This window comes from Trachurus trachurus, assembly GCF_905171665.1.
Source record: "Trachurus trachurus genome assembly, chromosome: 9".
NCBI lineage: Eukaryota > Metazoa > Chordata > Actinopteri > Carangiformes > Carangidae > Trachurus > Trachurus trachurus.
In genome coordinates, this window is record NC_139895.1 from 30963676 (window position 1) to 30982277 (window position 18602).

Here is an 18602-nt window from a genome sequence, read left to right on the forward strand (position 1 = left end):
AAATTCTTTTACATTCATATCACCATCAGACTTTTTAAAACTCTACAGACACACTATGTGAATATTTTAATAATTGTGTCTTTCCTTGGACACTTGCTCTGTTGATATGAGTCCATACCTGTCAGTCATGAAGTCATCCAGCATCGACTTAGCTTTTTCTTTTTTCTTTTTCTTGTCTCTGCAGCGCCTCTATCAGCATGAGGTCAATTACCTCCGCCTCACACTAATATTGAATTATCTCAGCACTAAGCAGCATTATGAGCTGAGCAACTATCAATACAATATGATCAATACATGGTCAAAAACATATAAAGCCTATCCACCATCTCCCCCCCTCCCTCCCTCCCTCCCCCGCTCATTCAGCAGTTATTGGCCAGGTCACTTGTGTGAATGAGGACATCAAACATTCATTCAATAAATCAATCCGCCAACTTTTAGCCCGCGGTGTTTTTAATGAGCCTCCACATGACAAGCACCCCCCCTCCACCCCTCCCTCCCTCCTCCTCCTCGCCCTGCACGAGGCAGGAGAGACGTTGCAGCAGGTGTGCAGCACAGAAAGCAAAGCTCCCCACTCCTTGTAATGTTAAACAATTGACTTTAAAGTCAGCAGAACTGTTGCATCCATCGGAAAGGTAAGAGACTATAATGCGCCGTTATACAGCAGCAGCAGCAGCAGCAGCAGCACACATTCCTGCAGGGCGGATCACTGTGAGTCTGCTGTGATTTCGATTAGAGTTTTCACAGTGAGTGTAGTGACTATTTAAGAAAGAAAAAGAAAAAATAATAATAATGATGTGAAATAGAAAAAGACGAAAAAATGTTTCAGAAAAAGGTAATTTTTAAACTTCACTGACGGGGCAGAGGCAGAGGTGAAACAGCCACAATCTGTGCACAGTGTGGGGGAACTAAGTTCAGAGCAAAAATGCGTTAAGAAAATGAAGATTTCTGCTGCCAGTGATCCTTGTTTTAATTATAGCAACGCGTCTATTTAAATAAATGCGTCATTAGGGAATAATGTCAAGCTCGAAAAATAATAATAGCTAAAAAAAAAAAAAAGTTTCAGAGAAATAAACACAACTTAGGCCTGTTCTAAATGAATACAATAAATACATCAAATAGGTTAATGACTTCAATGAAGCCAAATCTCACTGAAACGAAGAAGCGTCTTCATCATCAAAACATGTTGAAGATTTTTATGTTTTAATTACAGTTGCGTCACGCGGTGTATTAATCCACATTCATTTTCCATCCCAGAGAAGAACTCTCTGCTGAGGCCACAAGCAGCGCACCGCAAATTAAATAAATAAATAAAAAGAACAGAAAACGTAAAATCACAGCGTATCAAATTGAACAACGTGGACTGTGATGATCACTGTGACAGAGGCTAATTGTTTTGTTTTTTTTTCTTGTAGATGTTTTTTTCTTTTAAATATCGGCAGGAGCGTGTGAAATGTGAGCATTTTCAACTGTGCCTCAAACAGAGCGCAGCGATAAGTATTTTAAAAATAAAAGACCTTAGTGAAAATGAGGAGAACACTTCACATCCTCAAAGGAGAAGCTCAGCAAACCAAACACATAATGGCTCCCTAAATAACAGGGCCAGAGGACTTTGATAGTTAACTCACTTTGATCTTTTAATGAGTGTTTCTAAGCTCTCCATGATGCTTTTTTTTTTTGTTAAAAGCTCGAATGAACAAAAAAAAAAAGCATCCAGGCACCCTTCATTTGTTTGCTGGCAAGTTGCACTGGAGCATCTCACAAACAGAGAGGTGACTGGAGCAGAGAATCATTTCACTTTCAAAGAAATAGAGACAAATTTGTGGGTTGATATTGTTATTTTTGTGTGTGTGTGTGTAGCCCGCACGCGGCTCTCTCCTCCGTGGACGTTTGTGTGAAGTGACGCGCGTGTCTGTGGAGGGGGTCTCCAGGTCTCCAGGTTTCCAGGGGGGGCAGAGCTCCCGTGTCGCCGCTGACAGTCGCGGATCAGCAGCAGTGAAGCTTATTGAAGGTTTGGACCTTGGACGTTTGCGATGAATCAACTGTAATCGAATCTGTCTTTGCAGACTCTTAATGTTTCCCACTATTTTCACCCTAAGCTGCTTTACCTTAAAAGGAATGAATATTGTTAAGAGCGTGATTTCACACAGCAAGTGCACTGCTGTAGAAAACAAATCGACTCTGAGATTGCCTATAGGGCCCCACAGGCCTCTGGGCCCCTGAATACTCGTTTAGACTTCAACTTTTTATTTGTCACAAAAAGGGTCCATCTGATATTGTATTACTTTTTCTCCCTTGAAAATTCTTCCAAGCATTATTTACATGGTATAATGTTATTTGAGTTTATTTAAATTCACAGATACGCACAAAATAAACAGTGGAGATATTTACGTCACATCCCCCCTCTCTTCCCACTCACTCGCATATTTCTGCTTTTATTCGGCCTGAACCACATGGTCCCTCTTACCTTACTGAGACAGCCAAAAAATATGATACTGCAGGATAATCCCAACTCCCCGAGGATTAAGCCCAAGTATAATACAGCACTGTCAACCCACGGCTAGATTTGTTTATGGTATGATTTATTGGATTCAGCTTTTTTTTTTTTTTTTTTTCCTCACTGACAAATTTATTGAGTTCTTGACAGATGGCCTGACAGAGCTCTGTGTGACAGCGAGCTGACATACAAGTTTGAAATGTGAGACTGAAAACTGTTTACCTACATTTGCAGGCTCAAGTTTGTTAACACATGGAGCTGTAATTTAATACACATAAGAGCTAATAATATAGTCCTACTTCCAAGTGTGGTGATAATAAACCTCACTAATGCAAATACAATACAAATACAATTATACCTGTAGTGCCACTACTGAAATAATCAGTCATTTATGACAGAACAATCATTTAAAGTTGAAAACCATAATGAAGCAATTGCTCAAATGATAGATAGATAGACAGACAATATAAAACAATCTTAAAATAATTTAATGATGCAAAAGTAGCCTAAATATTGATTGTTTCATTGCTGAAACAGGAAACTAAATAATGAACACATATTAATCTCAAAAGTTCTATGTCCTGTTAAACTGTTTACATCCATTTAAGCTGATGTTTTAATTCGCATAAAATTCCTCCCAAAATTTGGGACTTTAATCATCTACAAGGATAAAATCCAACAAAGCCCATTCAATGAAAACTAAACTGACAAAAGTAAAACACATTTTTGTGAAATGTGTTCCAATTTCTGGCCATTTTGACAGAAATCGCCGACACAGATCTTCATTCTAAAGTTCATCATCCCTTCCTGTGAAAGGACCAGCTCATCTAATGACAGTGATCCATGATGCAGTCAGATTTATGCATCTGCTCCCCTGACTCCAGCACACACTAACTCCACAGCTGTATACAGCCCATGATGCTGATACGACCCCAAACCCGTAAAGCACTCCATCTGAATTACAACAGCGCCCCCTGCTGGACAAAACCAGGCAGTACAACGCAGTCTGCTACACCACATCACAACTTCTATTAGCTCTGTCTGAAGAACACATACTCAATACTGTAAAATCAGATTGATAAAATAGAATTATGTGCTGTACATTAACTAAATATAGAGTAATATATTCTTTTAGAGATCACATGCTGCATACAACAATATTATTCATGTCAGACTTTCATCAAAGTAAACTGGATTTGTTTTGAGTACTTTGAATCAAATTCAAGTTAACTTCTTCAAATCTCTTAAACCTTCAGTTAATTAGCTTTTTTATTTTATTTTGATAAACACATGTCATATCAATTAGGGCCTAATTTAAATACTAGTAAGACATTGATACAGGTGCTTTTGTCTGTTATAGTTAAATCATCCTGTTTAATTCTACTCTACAGCTAATAGAAAAAATAGAATTTGTACTATTCATATGTAAACACTGTTCACAAAATTTTAAAAATGTGTCACCCTCTAGGTTAAAAAAACATTTATTATTGGTTAAAATATATATACTGTATACCAGTATATATTTAAAGTATTTCTAAAGAAAAAAAAAAGTCAACTCCTTTAGGAATAAAAGGAGTTTTTCCTCCAAACTATTGAGAGCAATTTTCTGACAGTGGGAGAAGCTGTTACTTTACCACAGGGTGAAATATTATATTACTTGAATGTGTGTGTTCTTCATTGTAGCATTTTCATTTTGACTTGCATTCATCTCAATTCTCTCAATTTAATATGTTTTGTTATACTATATTTCCTGCATGTGTTGAACTTCCTTTTTTGTTCTTGAATAATGATAATAAATAACAGTAGAATACTAAAGTTTATTACGACCGCAGCATGAGATGTATAGGAAAATGTGTTATTGTGTTTGTGTGTTCTTTTTCTTTTGAAAAATTTGTAGATGGAACGTTTATTTTTAATTCACCTTCAGCCTCACTTTGTACCACTAAGTAAAAGTAAATTACATGTTTAAAATTGGTAAAGCAGCAATGACAACCACCTTCAGAGAATTACATGCTGTAAAATTGAAGTAAATTCAAATTATTATTGAATATAGGAATGCAAACCATATGTTTTTCATTCATTCTTGTACAAATTATAAAATATAACTTGAAAATATCATTGTTATTTTAATGTTGTATTATTGTACAGCCAGCTTGTTTAAGATTTTTATTCTTTGTACATATGAGAAACATAACATGTGTTTCATCTTTTTTTAATAATGTACTATTGAATAAGATTATTTTTATGGTCAAATCAGAAAAACTAAAATGTGTATTGAACGAGGTCTCCACTGCATAGTGTCATACAGATGTAATGACAATAAAAAAAACAAAAATATTTCAAATGATTTGTGAAAGCCAGATGATTAGTTTTCTTTCTCCAAAGAATTATCTTCAAAACATTTTAAAAAGCTGTTCAAAGTTGGATCAAAGATGGTAACACATGATATATTATGAAACCCAGCAATAATAAATGCTTTTATTCTGTGATGTGGGAATCTCCCGTTCCGTTCTGTTTTACTTCACACAGGCCGTGGACAAACAAGTCTTCAAGTGAGCCTAAGCTGTTCAGACACATGAGGAACAACTTACTGTGTGGTGATTTTAAACTAAATTAAACCATAGTCTCTAAAGGTCTCCACGAGACACACACCCACATGTATATGTGGCTTTGTCGAACTGATGACCGCCTTAAGAATCTTAAATCTTCCTCCAACGAGGACCATTCAATCTTCCGCACGGAGGTGCTGAGTGGAGAAGTTACACAAACAAAACAAGGCTCTGTCCTTTGAGAAGAGGCTTTCACAAACTTTGAAAAACCTTTGGCCCGTGTGCACAGAACTGATATTAGAGCGTCACGTCACAGTGGGATACAGGTCATTTGTTGTTACATGACCGTTTCCATCATTAGCAAAAGTGTCACAGCTCAGGCAGAGATTTGCAGCACCTTTCATCAGATGATCATGTTATTCAGTGGATTTGTCTCCGCAAAAATAATGTTTCCTCTGACGAAAAAAAAAAAAAAGTCAGAGCTGCGGGAGACCAGGAGCATGATTTTAGGATGTGTGCCATTAACAACAAGCGTAGGCCTTCGCTACCCGCTCCTCATGTGGAATGTATAAATTCTGTGTCTGCTGAATAAATTGCATGTGCTCGCAAGACTTTGTGGCTGAAGTATTGAAAGATAGTCTAAATACTTCTACATAGATACTGGCTGTGATACAGAGCTGGAATTGAATGGCTTTGTTTTCATGGCAAACAAACATCTGGACAATCGGTTGAACCTGGTACCGGGGGTTAACAGTCGTTGCATGTGCTGCACAAACAATAACAGAGTTTTTAAAAGAAACAAAAAGGAGAAATTAATCAGTGCAATAAAAATAAAAAATAAAAAAAGACAAAAATCTGGCTTCCGGGGCTGGCGGCAATAAAACAATCCTTCTAATCAACCATCTGTATATGTGTGATTTTTTTCTCTCTGCCTCAATCAAAGACGCTGAACGTGTTTCGTGTGCACTGACTGTGAGTGTATGTGCACATGTACGAGTGTGTCATTAATAGGCCGCACTTCAGAGAAAAAGGTAGAAATCCACCAGATGTTTTGCAGCTGGGTGGATCTGGTAGTGAAGATCTAGACAGCATCTGTCACAGGCGAACATTTCTAATCTGTCCTGAACATTAGGCAGAGAGCACTAAAAACCCATCACCGGCTGCATGTGCTGCTCAGTTCACAATGTGCTCACCGCAGGCTCTGCAGTTTGGCCCCGAGAAAGTTCAAAATTAAATGAGAACGAAAAACGAAAAGCAATATTCATCAAGCTGAGCAATACGGACGCAACTTTAACTCCGCTATTCCTCAATAGTGTCTTCTAAACTCCTTTTTCTTTGAGCAGAGCACGGCTGATAAACATTTAGGAAGCAAAACAAAGGCTAACCGGCTAACTGAAGTTATTAGGGCAGAGAGCCTGAGGCTAAAGACCGAGGCTTTGAACTAGAGGTCCAGCAGAGCTTAGTGAGGTCAAGATCTGTCAAGCAGCATGAAGGACTAACATCACAATGAACAACTTCAGTTGTGCGTTTAGGAGAATGAAACGGCCCTGTGCATAAGATAAAGTATACACTGCAGTTTATACTTTAGCTTCATAAAATCAATCTTCAAGTATCAACGTGAAGTATAAAGACTCTTGTTCAAAGGATTTTTCTGAAAACAAACTGATGGATCAATCACTGAAACCTACTTTCTATATTTTCACAAAAGCTGCTGCTTCCAAAAGATACTTCCTGGAAATCTACAAAACTAACTTCCTACTGTGGCTACGCTGCTCCGTGCTGCAGTCGACTAGTCTGTTTACATTCTAAACAGCTTTAGCCGGGGTGTGCTTTATGTAACTGTGGGAATCACTCCAGGCTGACCTTGATGGTTTTGAGATATTTTCCTTTCCTGGGTTCATGTGCCTAGTTACCAGTTGGTCAACCTTGTGCCCTGTGAACTGACCCTGTCCTCCCTCTGAGGTTTGAAAGGAAAAGAAAACCAATCCTCCGGGGAGCGCTCCGACTAACAAGAAAACTGCTGGCCCGAATCTCTAAGAAGTGCTGTGTTTTCCCACTGGACCACTTTCAGCTTAATAAACATCTTAACTAGCCAGAGGTCCCCCGGGAGCTGCTGGGAAATCCTCTGGGCAGCCAGAGCTCAGGAGCTGGCCCTTTATTGCATCCAGGTGGCTGTTAAAAAATGCTGGCCGGCCATAAATGTCCAATAAAATGCAAGTGGCACCTTCAGGGGTGGACAGGGTCAGTGCACCTGTCTGTGGACGAAAGCTCCAGTCTCTCCCCTCTGTCCATTCAGTTTGATGTGGCACTCCTACGTTGTGCTACCAACATGTCCATAAGGATTATTGAACAGGCCATCTGTGGGCACAGGCCCAGGGGCCCAGGGGCCCAGGGGCCCAGCACTCAGGCAGCCCTCGGCCAAAAAAAAAGAAAAAAAAAGAAAGACACATACCTCTGCCCTACAAAGGCAAAGTCCAGTATCTGCATTTTTTTTTTGACCAATCAAAAGTGTGGCATATTCTCTTCAATCTGGTAGAATTTGATATTGGTACTGCTAAAATTTCCAGAGTTATTGGGCGTTTTATTTTGCTGTCCATCCAAAAAAGCACTGTGAAACCAAGGCAAAGTGCAGTATCTGCAAAGAGTACTGTACTCCCTACATTCTAGAATTTACTCTATAATTCCATTGGAGTAAAACCAAGGCAAAGTGCCGTATCTGTAGCTAATACCAAGCCAGAGTGCAGTATCTGCACCAAAACCAAGACAAAAGTGCAGTATCTGCCATACAACGGCCAAAATTGGTCAGAAAGACAAACTACAAAATACAAAATACATTTATCTAATCAATTATAGACTTGGTAGTTATTCATAATTTGATGCTTAAACCTGACAATGAAAAACACAAAAAGCTGCTTTTCTCAGTTTGGCATGTTTACAGATACTGCACTTTGCCTTTGTAGGGCAGAACTGCAAAGAGACGACTAACAAGATACACAAATCTACCGCAGAGACTCAATATGACCACAAAAGACCTACAAAGAGATGCAAAACAAGAGACAAAAAAGTCTGTAGTCAGATTTAGTCATCAGGTCTTGCTCCCACAAAAGAGAGGTGGGTGTCCACAGAACCACCGCCTAAAACACACAGAAAGGTCAGAGTCCATGTTCTGTTTATCATGACATCCTCCACATACGGATCAAACCCCACCACCCTGCTGTAGCAATGCACGACTACCTGGTAAATTAATGGGGGATGCTCGTTGAAATTCTACCCAATCGCTTCCCGTTGTTTACGACTGCTTCACACGTATGTGAACAGTGGCAGCAGCCTCCCTTCATCTGTCCAGTCTGGTCGCTGTCCAAAGGGAGAGTTAATTGTCCCGCAGGTTGTGCAGAGACCAGGATGGTGTATTGGGCCTTTGATCTGACTTGAAAGGAGTTAATTGATTTCTGTGTTACAGGCAGTGTTGGAGGGAAGAAAAAAAAAAAAAGAAGAAAGATGCTTGCTGGTCATTTCACAACATGTGCAGAAATATCTGAGAGGGGGGAAAGAGAAAGGGAGAGAGAGTGGGGGTGGAAGAGAGGGAGAGAGAGAGAGAGAAGGAGGGGATGAAGAGAGAGATCACCTCACACCCGACTCCATCCCTGCTCAATTACAATAATTTGACTCACATGGGCTGGCCGCTGTGGCTGAGAGAGGGGAGGAGAGCCGCTGTGTGGAGGAGGGAGGGGGCGATCCCTGCTCTGGGAGATCACTCATCCTACCTCTAGCTGAGGTACGGAAAGACAGATTTGATGTGCAGCTCCCCTCGGATTGCAGCCCGGGGGCTTGTTAAGGTGGCGGTACTGAGGAGACCACACGTCTAACCTCTTGCTTTAAGTCTCAGTGGGGCACTCCAACTTTTGATGACGTCAACATGGAATGAGGAGACGAGAGGCTGTTGGAGGTAAGCTGCAAATGGCAGAGAGAGTGTTTCACTGCCTACAATATGAGTCTTAGAAAAATAGCACTTACTTATTCATTCAATTTTTCTTACAACTTTTTGCCCCCTTTAAAACCCTCCTGTTGTCCTCCTGGGTCAAGGAAGGAAGGACGAAAGGAAGGAAAGACGGAAGGAAGGAAGGAAGGAAGGAAGGAAGGAAGGAAGGAAGGAAGGAAGGAAGGAAGGAAGGAAGGAAGGAAGGAAGGAAGGAAGGAAGGAAGGAAGGAAGGACAAAGGGAAAGATTGGAGGAAAGAAGGTAGGGAAAAAGGAAGGTAAGATAGAAGGAGGTAAGGAACAGATTGGGCCAATTGGGTCAAAAAGGAAGGAAGAAAGGAAGGGAAAAAGGATTGTGGAAAGAAGGAAGGTAAAAGGAAGGAAAGAAAGAAGGAGGGAGGGAACAGATCAGGTCAATTGGATCAAAAGAGGAAGGAAGAAGAAGTAAGGACAAAGGGAAGGAAGGAAGGAAGGAAGGAAGGAAGGAAGGAAGGAAGGAAGGAAGGAAGGAAGGAAGGAAGGAAGGAAGGAAGGAAGGAAAGAGGGAAGGAAGGAAAAAAGGATTGTGGAAAGAAGGAAGGATGGAGGAAGGGAACAGATTGGGTCAACAGGTCATGGAAGTATGAACCTATCCCAGCATGCACTAGCCTGGTGGAATCACAGCAGGAATCACCACAACAACATCTCTACTATTTGTTATGAAATGACAAATCCAGTGGGTAGTAAATGTAGCTTTACGTGTTGTGTTCATGTGATTTGCTGCATCACCTGCCTGAGAGTCTGTTGGCCATGGGTCCAGCTCTGGTCTGGAGCTGCTTTGACAGGCCTCCTGCCTTCACTCCTTCACCTCTCTGTGTCTCTGGTCACCCCAGCTCAGGGGGAAACAGGGCTGTCAGAGGGAGAGTGGCAGGCTAAGCCCGTCTTAACACAGCACCTCAAACCACCTCATAAATACAGGCTTCCTTTTCCAATTTCCAAGCGGCCCATCCACCTCTGTCTACATGCTTACACACTGCTCCATGTCATGGGCCGGGGTGTGAGTTTAAAAATGACCATGGGACATCTGGCAGACTCGCAGAGGGTGGGGCTTTGATGTGCTGCTCTGCAGTTCAGCTCAACTGCAGCAGAGCCAAATCCAAAATCCGAGAAACGCAGCGGCTGTGACCGAGGAGCCTATAACGTGGGCCTGGTCAGTTAGAGATAGGAGAGTTTAAGAGATGCCTCAAAACAGATTCACCATATGTGAAAAGCTTAGAGACAACAGCCCGCAGCTACTCCACCCTCATTTAAACTACTGCAGATCAAAAAAAAGTTGTATCCATTTTAATTTTAAAACGTGGTCTTTGGAAATCATCATTTTCCATATCATAAAGTGGAGTGAAAGGAAAACTGAAACCATGTGAGGCAGCTTTTTGATGGGTGATGCTGGGCAGGGCTCATGAGGGAGTTGTGGTTCTGAGAGCGAGATTGCTCTGTGCCCATCTGGAGAGTTTGGCTACGCTCGCCGCTTCACTCGCCATCAACACAAAACTCCACACTAATGATTGGTTTCACTCTAAACACTTACATCTGACCTGCAGACCTGAAGTCAGACTTCAACCTGCCGTCCAGCTATGATAACAGCAATGCAATGAACTCCTGCTAACAGGGAACATACAACCCTGTGTGGGTGAGATTTGTACTAATTTGTAGGGATAAGACTGCTGATAGTGTGTATTTCTGCAATTGCAAACACATTGAAGGCCTAGACCAACAAAGTACCAAAAATAGTCCACATCTTAATACGTTTCAGCTCCCTAACTTCTCTGCAGCACTCAGACCCAATCACATTTGCGCCTAGCGAAGAAATATATGAACCAGCCAGGAATAGACACTTATAATTTTCTAAAAAGAATGAATAAATTCTTTTTTTTTGCTAACATTACTCAAACATCAGTAAACAGTACATTTGCAGAGGACTATTTTCAGCCTTGGTGCTTTAGTGAATATCCACAGCAGCAGGAGTTCTATGTGGGGCCAATTCAAAATAAACTATTTCATCGTAATGAAGGAGCATGTCACTCAGTTTAACAGGCCTTTTGCTTTTTAACAATCATTTCTGGAGTCTATATTTAACTTTAATTAAATGGTCAGTGCTTGTTAGTAAGATCTCCACTGTTGGTTTGGTCTTTTCATTGAGAGGTAAAGGGTATCATCAAATATCTGAAAGCATAATGAGGAAACTTTATCTAAAATAAAAACTTTATAAAATAAATAATAACACAAATACTTAGATACGATTGTTTCAAAGTTCTTACATAAGTCAAAAAAAAGTAATGATGGAAAATGGAAAATTATCAGAGCTGCACCTTTTTCTGCGACAAACTATATACTGTTCTGGATACATATGGCTGTGTATATGCACTTAAAGCACAAGAGGGAGGAGGGCTGTTGGAGCCTGTCACTGTGCTCTAGGGCATCACTGACATGAGTGTCACCTTCATGAAGGAGCATGAAAGCTGTTCCCTCTGCAGAGGATTCCTCAGACCGTCGCTCTGATTTCCGCAGCAGAACAGAGGAGTTAACGCAAATGCTGGTAGAGACTTGTCATCTGCTGTACGCTTCATTAAACACCTGTGAATACCAAAAGCTATTAGGAATTTTGGTCAGGAAGAAAAAAAAAACAAAGTACCTGCACTGCTAGAACAATGCATAAATTCACAAACTTAGCAGGAGAGTCTAATTAACAAGAGGGACATTAATCCATTAATGAGTTTCTAATACTAATTACACCTGTTAAAAGTGTGCAAATGGATCCTGACAATTTAATTAGTTGCAAATGACATGTGAGCAGGAGTGAGAAGACGTGATGTTTAGGTATGAAAGTGTAAATTCTGCTTCTGTGTGTGGCAGCGAAGTGGCAGCCAGGTGTTGTTATTTTGTTCAAGAGAGAGAAGAATACGCTTGTGTTGTTTTCGATAATCACAAAATTAGGGCTGAGGAACATCACACCACATGAAACTAAACAACATATTGCTGGAGCTGAAACTTACTGATGTTGTTCTACTCTCAGAGATCTGACTCAGTAAAGGAGCCGAGGCTGACGTGGGTGGGCATCTGGGGGTAAAAAGGCAGCCGTGTCTCAAAGCTCTGCTCGCTCTTGCTGCACGCTGCTCATGATAAACTCTGTGATGGAAAGGGAGCATCAGAGCGGCCTGTCTGTGTGCGTGATGGGGCTGCTCCTCTGTTCCTGTTGTCCTCTGGTTGTGACTCACTGCCAGCACAGCCCTGCTACTCTGATGAGTAAAATGTGAGTCACAGCTAACATACTTTTATCATTTAATCTGTTTGTTTTCAGCATTGTATCCATTTGTCCAGGTTAGACAGGAGACACCACACAAATTAAGAAAAGTCACTTTCTAGATATATAAGTTAAAGCATTTTTTAAAATTGAATGTCAAACTTGAATATTATCAAAATATATTCCAAGACCTAAATCATTTACATAAAATTTGAATAAAAATACATTTCAGTCTAAAATTACATATATACATCTGCCCTATATCCCAGATCTTTTTCATTTAAGTGATCCCTTTTATCCATTGGTACTTTTCCGGTCCATGTGGCTCTGTCAGCTTCAGGCGGCTGGAAGTCAAGTTACACAGCAATGCTTCGCTCTGTGCTGAAGTTGTATTGAAACTGTAGGAAGAAGAACAAGAAGAACAATGAGAAGAGGAGCAGTGACAATTCAAGTTGTATTGCTGAAGCAGAATAAAAACAGCAAAAGTGCACCAAACTGTTTTAATGAAATGATTCATCCCAAGTCACTAGGAAGCATACACTCTTTAGCTTAAGAAATGGTGAAGTAAAGTAAAATCCAGATTCACACATTTAGTGCCATTATCTACCTCATGTAACAGATTGATAGCAGTTGAGCCATAGATTTTGAACTTATTGGTTTAATTTTGTTTGCCCTTTTGGAGGCCAGGAGCATAAAATGAGCCCTGCAGCATTGAGCTTAGGTGGTCATCCAGGCGGAATATGAAGAAACACTGCCCTCCTCTGGGAGATCAAGGATATGACAAACAGTCTTGACTTATGAGGCATTCAAAGACAGGAAAGTGCAAAACTGACAGTATAAATTATTCATTTAACTTCTCTCTGTAAGTGTCTTTAGAAAACACCAGCTTCTGCTACCACTCCCCCCCTCCCCCCCCAGACATTTAGAGGTTGTTTGTTAGTTCAAATATAAGAAATAGAAGTCACATCATTTAAGGTCAAATGTATCATGGCCTACAAGAAAAGTGACATGGATCTAAAATCAATTATCAATTCAATCAGTTATTTCAGTTTCAGCCCAGTCATTTTTAGGTCCACAGGAATCTCTTAACTCTCTTGAGGTAACATAAAAATGTTGTGATTAACGGCATCCCACACAGTGATGTATAGGGACAAGTTACAACTGGAGGAAATGGAGCGTTGGAGTGGTATTTAAGTAAATCTGTTGAAGTGAAGATGGTGAAAAAGTTTGATCAAGTGTCCTCTAAAACATTAGCAATTACAAAGAGTGCTACAACTCAATCCAAGATGGATATTTTAGTCAAAATGATTAAGAAAGGATCATTAAAATCGAGAATTACCATTAAGGTAATTAAATATACAAACACCAATTTCTGATTAGTTGATGGTCAAACTTTAAAAAAAGAAAAAGAAAAGAAAGAAAGGCCCTTATTTATATTGTGGGTGTAGAGTAGTTCCACTGGTTGAAGAATTAAGTTTTGGGAGATGAAGTTCTGCTCAATTCACCAAGTTCCACAGTTGTACTACTGCAACACAGCACTAGGTGATGCTGTATGATCACTGATATAAGTTTCCAATTCCAAATCTCCAGCGGAAGCCACGGAGCCACAATGGCTGAAACCCGGTTCTCTCCATCAAAAATACCACCTTCCCCGATTTTCATCTACTTGAGGGGAAAGCAGCAAGTTACCCAAAACCTGTCACATATCACAAGCCCGTTAGTTGTGAAGAAATCCAGCACCCCCCCCACCACCTCCCACCTCCCCCCCCACAACACACTAAAATTCAGACTCAACATCTGGCACAGTAAATAAATAATCCTAGTGTGTACGTGTATATGTGTGCGTGCGCGCGCCGGTGTGTGTGTGTGTGGATGATGGATGGGGGAATGGGGTGTTATCAGGGAGAGCATGTATCAATGTCTGCCAGTTTTACACACAGGCTGACAGGACAGTGACACACTGGAACATGGGCGGCAGTCACCCAGACGAGCCCAGCTTCATTTCCTGTCCCTGCTCCACTGCCAAAAATATGTGACATGTTGTCTTCATTAATTCCACCTCTATTTGGAGCTCTCCCTCTAACACCTCTCACATACCCCTCTACACCACTGTCCCTCCATACGTTCACAGGGAAACACATACATACCTACACACCCCTGTGCAAGCATATGCAGGCGCAGATACACACACACACACACACACACACACACACACACACACACACACACACAAACACAAACTACCAACAAATACTGAAAACCAATCATACATAGGTGCTAATGAAAATCTTGTCATGTGTGCATACAGTCTTCTTTCCACCCTAGCATACTCCCTCTGCAAATCATTAGCCAGCCGCCAACAACATTTTTCAGCAGAGCAAACTACATAAAGATGTCACTTTAAATCGCTTACTAATTAACACTTAAAAAGGCACAAATTAGATATGCGTGGCTAAAAGCAATTATAATATCCGCAAGTTTTGCGAGTCATTTGGGAAATGAAAAGAATGCCTAATTGCTGGAACCAACATCATCCGAGACATGGCTTAAGTGATGCCTGTTAGGAAATGGTCTTATCTACAACTGTGGCTGTGATTACAACAGTTTTCCTCAATTACATGTGCATATGTATAACTGTGAGAAGTACAGCACTCTTATGAATCTATATATTTCAATGGATTTAGATAGGAAGCAATTAGATCCTGTGCTGAAAGCGCCACTACTTTCTGAAGGGGGCCAACACAGTGAAGCATGGACAGTGACCTCTTCTGGACAACAGAGGGACAAATTCACCCATCAGCATTTAGAAAACTGGGAAATAAAAGACTTTCATACTAGAAAACAAACAAAAAAAACAGCCTTTTTCTCAACCTCAATATATTGACTTGTTTGGTTTATGAGCCACTTCAGCAGACACTCTGAGACAGAAAACATAATGGACGTTAAATTTATAGTGTAACGCTGACAGAGAAAAAACAAGCACAACTAGACAAAGAAAGGAAAACATTAAGTGCTACAGATGTGTTTGCAAGAACATTACCAACTGGATTTCCAGCCCTTGTTCTGCAGATATCAACGCGGGATAATAATAAGAGGAGAGAAGTAAAAATAACACAATGGTGAGGGATGTTTCCACTTGGAAACTAATTATCAAGCTAAGCTGTGACTTCATCCTCATCAGCCTGGCCCCACCATTAATCTTGTGCTGTCGTCCACTTCACTAAATCCTGTGTGTTACACTATCTCACATTTACTTCATCAGCTCCAGCGCGGCTGTAATTAATGATTTCTCATGCCCTTCCCTTCCCTTCCCCAGCTCAGCTCACCATGTGTCCTCCTGCTAATCACACTCTCTGAGAAGAAAGGAAGGAGGAGAGGGAGAGGAGTGGAGAGGAGAGGAGAGGAGAGAAGAGCAGAGGAAGGAGGAGGAAAGACAAGAGCATATAGAATGAGCAGCCAGCCTGTCTCCACCCTGGACACACATACAGACACGTACACACCATTAATACCTGCGCTGACAATGAGCTTCATTCAGATGACCATATGACAAGATGGCGACTGTGTGATTTGGATCGTATGTGACAGAAGACAGAGGCAGAGTGCAGAACAGACACCCAGTTTGATGAGGGAGTGTTTGCTCTGTAACACATCTCAAACCCAACAGCACCTGTTCTTTTACAGTGGTCTGTCACTTCCTGGCAGTTCTGATACCAAGATACCGTGCTAATGAGAGAGAAGGGGGGTTGTCACTCTCTTTAAAGCGCACACACACAGACACACACACACACACAGATACACACACAGACTTTTTTTTTTTCTTTTTGCTCTCAAACAAACACATGGGCCCTAAAGAAGAAGCTTCACATAGATGATTTTCTTCCGACTAATGCCCGCAGGCTGCAGTGTTTCATGGTCTCTATATTTTTCTCTACAGAAGATGAAGCTGATTGGAAACTTAAAAAAGAAAAATGAAGAAAAAAAGAAAAGAAACTTAAACGTGCAGGATCTGACCAGAAAAGCTTCTCAACATCTCGGGCACTGTGTGAGATGCTAGATTGAGCTGTTTGAGGGAAGAATGAGGGGATAAAAGTCAAGTGTTTTGGAACAGGAGACGAAGCTTTTAAGAGAGAATGGCTGCCTAGCCTGGCCATGCTTTTATTCAATTGGGGCTTAGTGGAGCCAACAGGGCCTCGCTGTCTCAGACACTTAATTACAACCCCAAGACCGTTTGCTTTGCATTCTGGGCCAGCAGCGTCAGCGGCAGCCGAGCGTTGCAGCCTCTACTCACTTCCTCCTCGATCTCTGCCAGGGATTTGATCGTAATGCCCATTAAATTGACTTGCTGCATCTGAAATCAAAAGCAGGGAGAGGAGGAGGGAAAAGAAGAAGGAGAAAAAAAACACACACAAGAAACATGGCGGTTAGGCTCATGGCTAAGTAAGCATGCTTAAAATCTTTAATCCTCTCCCTCTCTGTGTCAATACAAACGGGGCTATAGTGACAACCGCCGCCAGCCAGCCAAATGGACTACATTGAGCCAGCTCTGCCTGACTGCACGCATTCATCACTCAGTCTGGGGGAAAGGAAAAGGGAAGGAAAGGGAAAGAGGAAAGGAAAGGGAAAGGGAAAAAGAAAGGAATGGGAAAGGGGAAAGTAAGCAAGAGGAAAAGCAAAGCAAAGGAAAGGGAAGGATGTTGCAAGACAAGGAACTATCATTCAGACTATTCATACAATAATAAATAAGTACTTTTGCATGTTGTCACTTGTTTGTCATAGATTTTTTACCTGTTTGGGTTTGTCAAAAAACTTGTCAGAGACCACAAAGGGCACATCATCCAGAGCTGCAAAAACAAGAAAAACAAAGTTTATGGTTGACTTTTAAACAAAAAAAAATGTATTACCCCCTATTTGTGATCCTGAGTATTTCCACAAGAGTAAATGTAGGATTATAGAACAGTAAAGCTATCAGCATCCCCAGTCACCCCCCTCCCCCCCCAGACACCTCCCCTCCTTGCGTCTATGGAGAGAAGATGAAAGCCTTTTTTATTCTCCACTGTATTTGAGCACCTCCACTCTCTCCTCCAACCCAGCCCTTTTCCAACCCTCTTCCAGTTTAATTACTCTTGATTATTCCCGATTCCGTCTTGTCTGAGAGATGTTCACCTCCGAAACAAAGACACACTCACACTAGGCACAGAAAAGTGGAAAGAAGAGAGACAAAACATTCACCAGATATCAAATTTGCATGAAAATAAGCCACACTGTTCAGCCGGCAAAAAGTGGATTGAAATGAGGACTTGCCAAGAGCGTGGTGGTATAATTAGCATTTGACCAAACAAACGAGCTTCAACAGAGCTATAATTAAGCAGGCCTGTAATTAAGTGTATGCCCTTTATCATAATGATCGTGGTTAAAATGGTGTGATGGCTGCCAGTTGATTATTAATGGTGTAACCCCGTACTGCTTGCATCCTGCACTGGAATCAAGGTGTCATGACTGTCAGGCTAGAGAGCAGCCCTTTGTTTATAAAATACATTAGGGCCCAAATTAACACAGGGTGACAAGGGACACAAAGCCTCTCGTTACCAGACTGAAGGGAACACTGCAGCTGCTCAGCTTCATTATAAAACTCCCAAATCTGGAGGCGCAAAACTTCTGCTGCCGTTGGCTTCAACAGGAGCCCCAAATATCAGGAGGCCAAGCTTCCAACTGGTGTTCTTTTACCCACAGTCAATCAGGCCGCTGGCACAGGAAAAGGAACTCATAAATGTAAGCCGAAGCTGTTCATGAGTCATCGTTTTGGAGCCGACACTCCTTTTGGTCTTTCCTGTTCACAGCAATATTTAAAAAAGTACGAAATTCTAAAATATCCCTCACTCTGACACTTATGTGACTTTGCTTTCCTCTCTTGGATATTACACACATCTACGGTTTGGCACTTTCCACACAAGTGTAGTACAATGTGATCTTTGTAATCAAAGCATGACCCTCACCCTCATGTCTACAGTAGAGCTCACTTAGGTTTCTTGGCTTCCACTCATCTCCCACAGTAAGAAATGTATAGTGAGAACAAGGGTCCTTAGTGGTCCACTTTGCCTTGAACTTAACGCTAACATCCTTACAATAACAGTCCTATGACAACGTTGACAGGTTGATGTTTGTTTATCATGCTCAGTTTGCCATTTTAGCATTTGCTAATCGCTGCTAAACGCATTACAGCTAAGGCAGAGGGGAAACAAGGGATCACCAAAGTTCTAACAGTTCAGTGCCTGTTATGTTCTGTAGGAATCAATCAGACGGTT

General features: G+C 41.2%; 1 protein-coding gene across 2 annotated transcripts in view; it reads right to left on the minus strand.

Annotated features, from left to right (window-relative positions):
* Positions 1 to 3: 3 nt before the first annotated feature.
* The window catches only part of mvb12bb (multivesicular body subunit 12Bb), a 45140-nt gene continuing 26541 nt past the window's right edge, over positions 4 to 18602 (minus strand). The window contains exons 8-12 of one of the 2 annotated variants that reach the window (XM_083978269.1): positions 17086 to 17141; positions 16589 to 16648; positions 12053 to 12698; positions 9789 to 11633; positions 4 to 8994 (exon numbers count right to left, since the gene is read on the minus strand). In XM_083978269.1, coding sequence (XP_083834395.1) covers positions 12657 to 12698; positions 16589 to 16648; positions 17086 to 17141 — 158 coding nt within the window. In that variant the 3' untranslated portion in view covers positions 4 to 8994; positions 9789 to 11633; positions 12053 to 12656. The remainder of the gene's footprint in view (positions 8995 to 9788; positions 11634 to 12052; positions 12699 to 16588; positions 16649 to 17085; positions 17142 to 18602) is intronic. The other variant, XM_083978270.1, reaches the window with a different exon arrangement.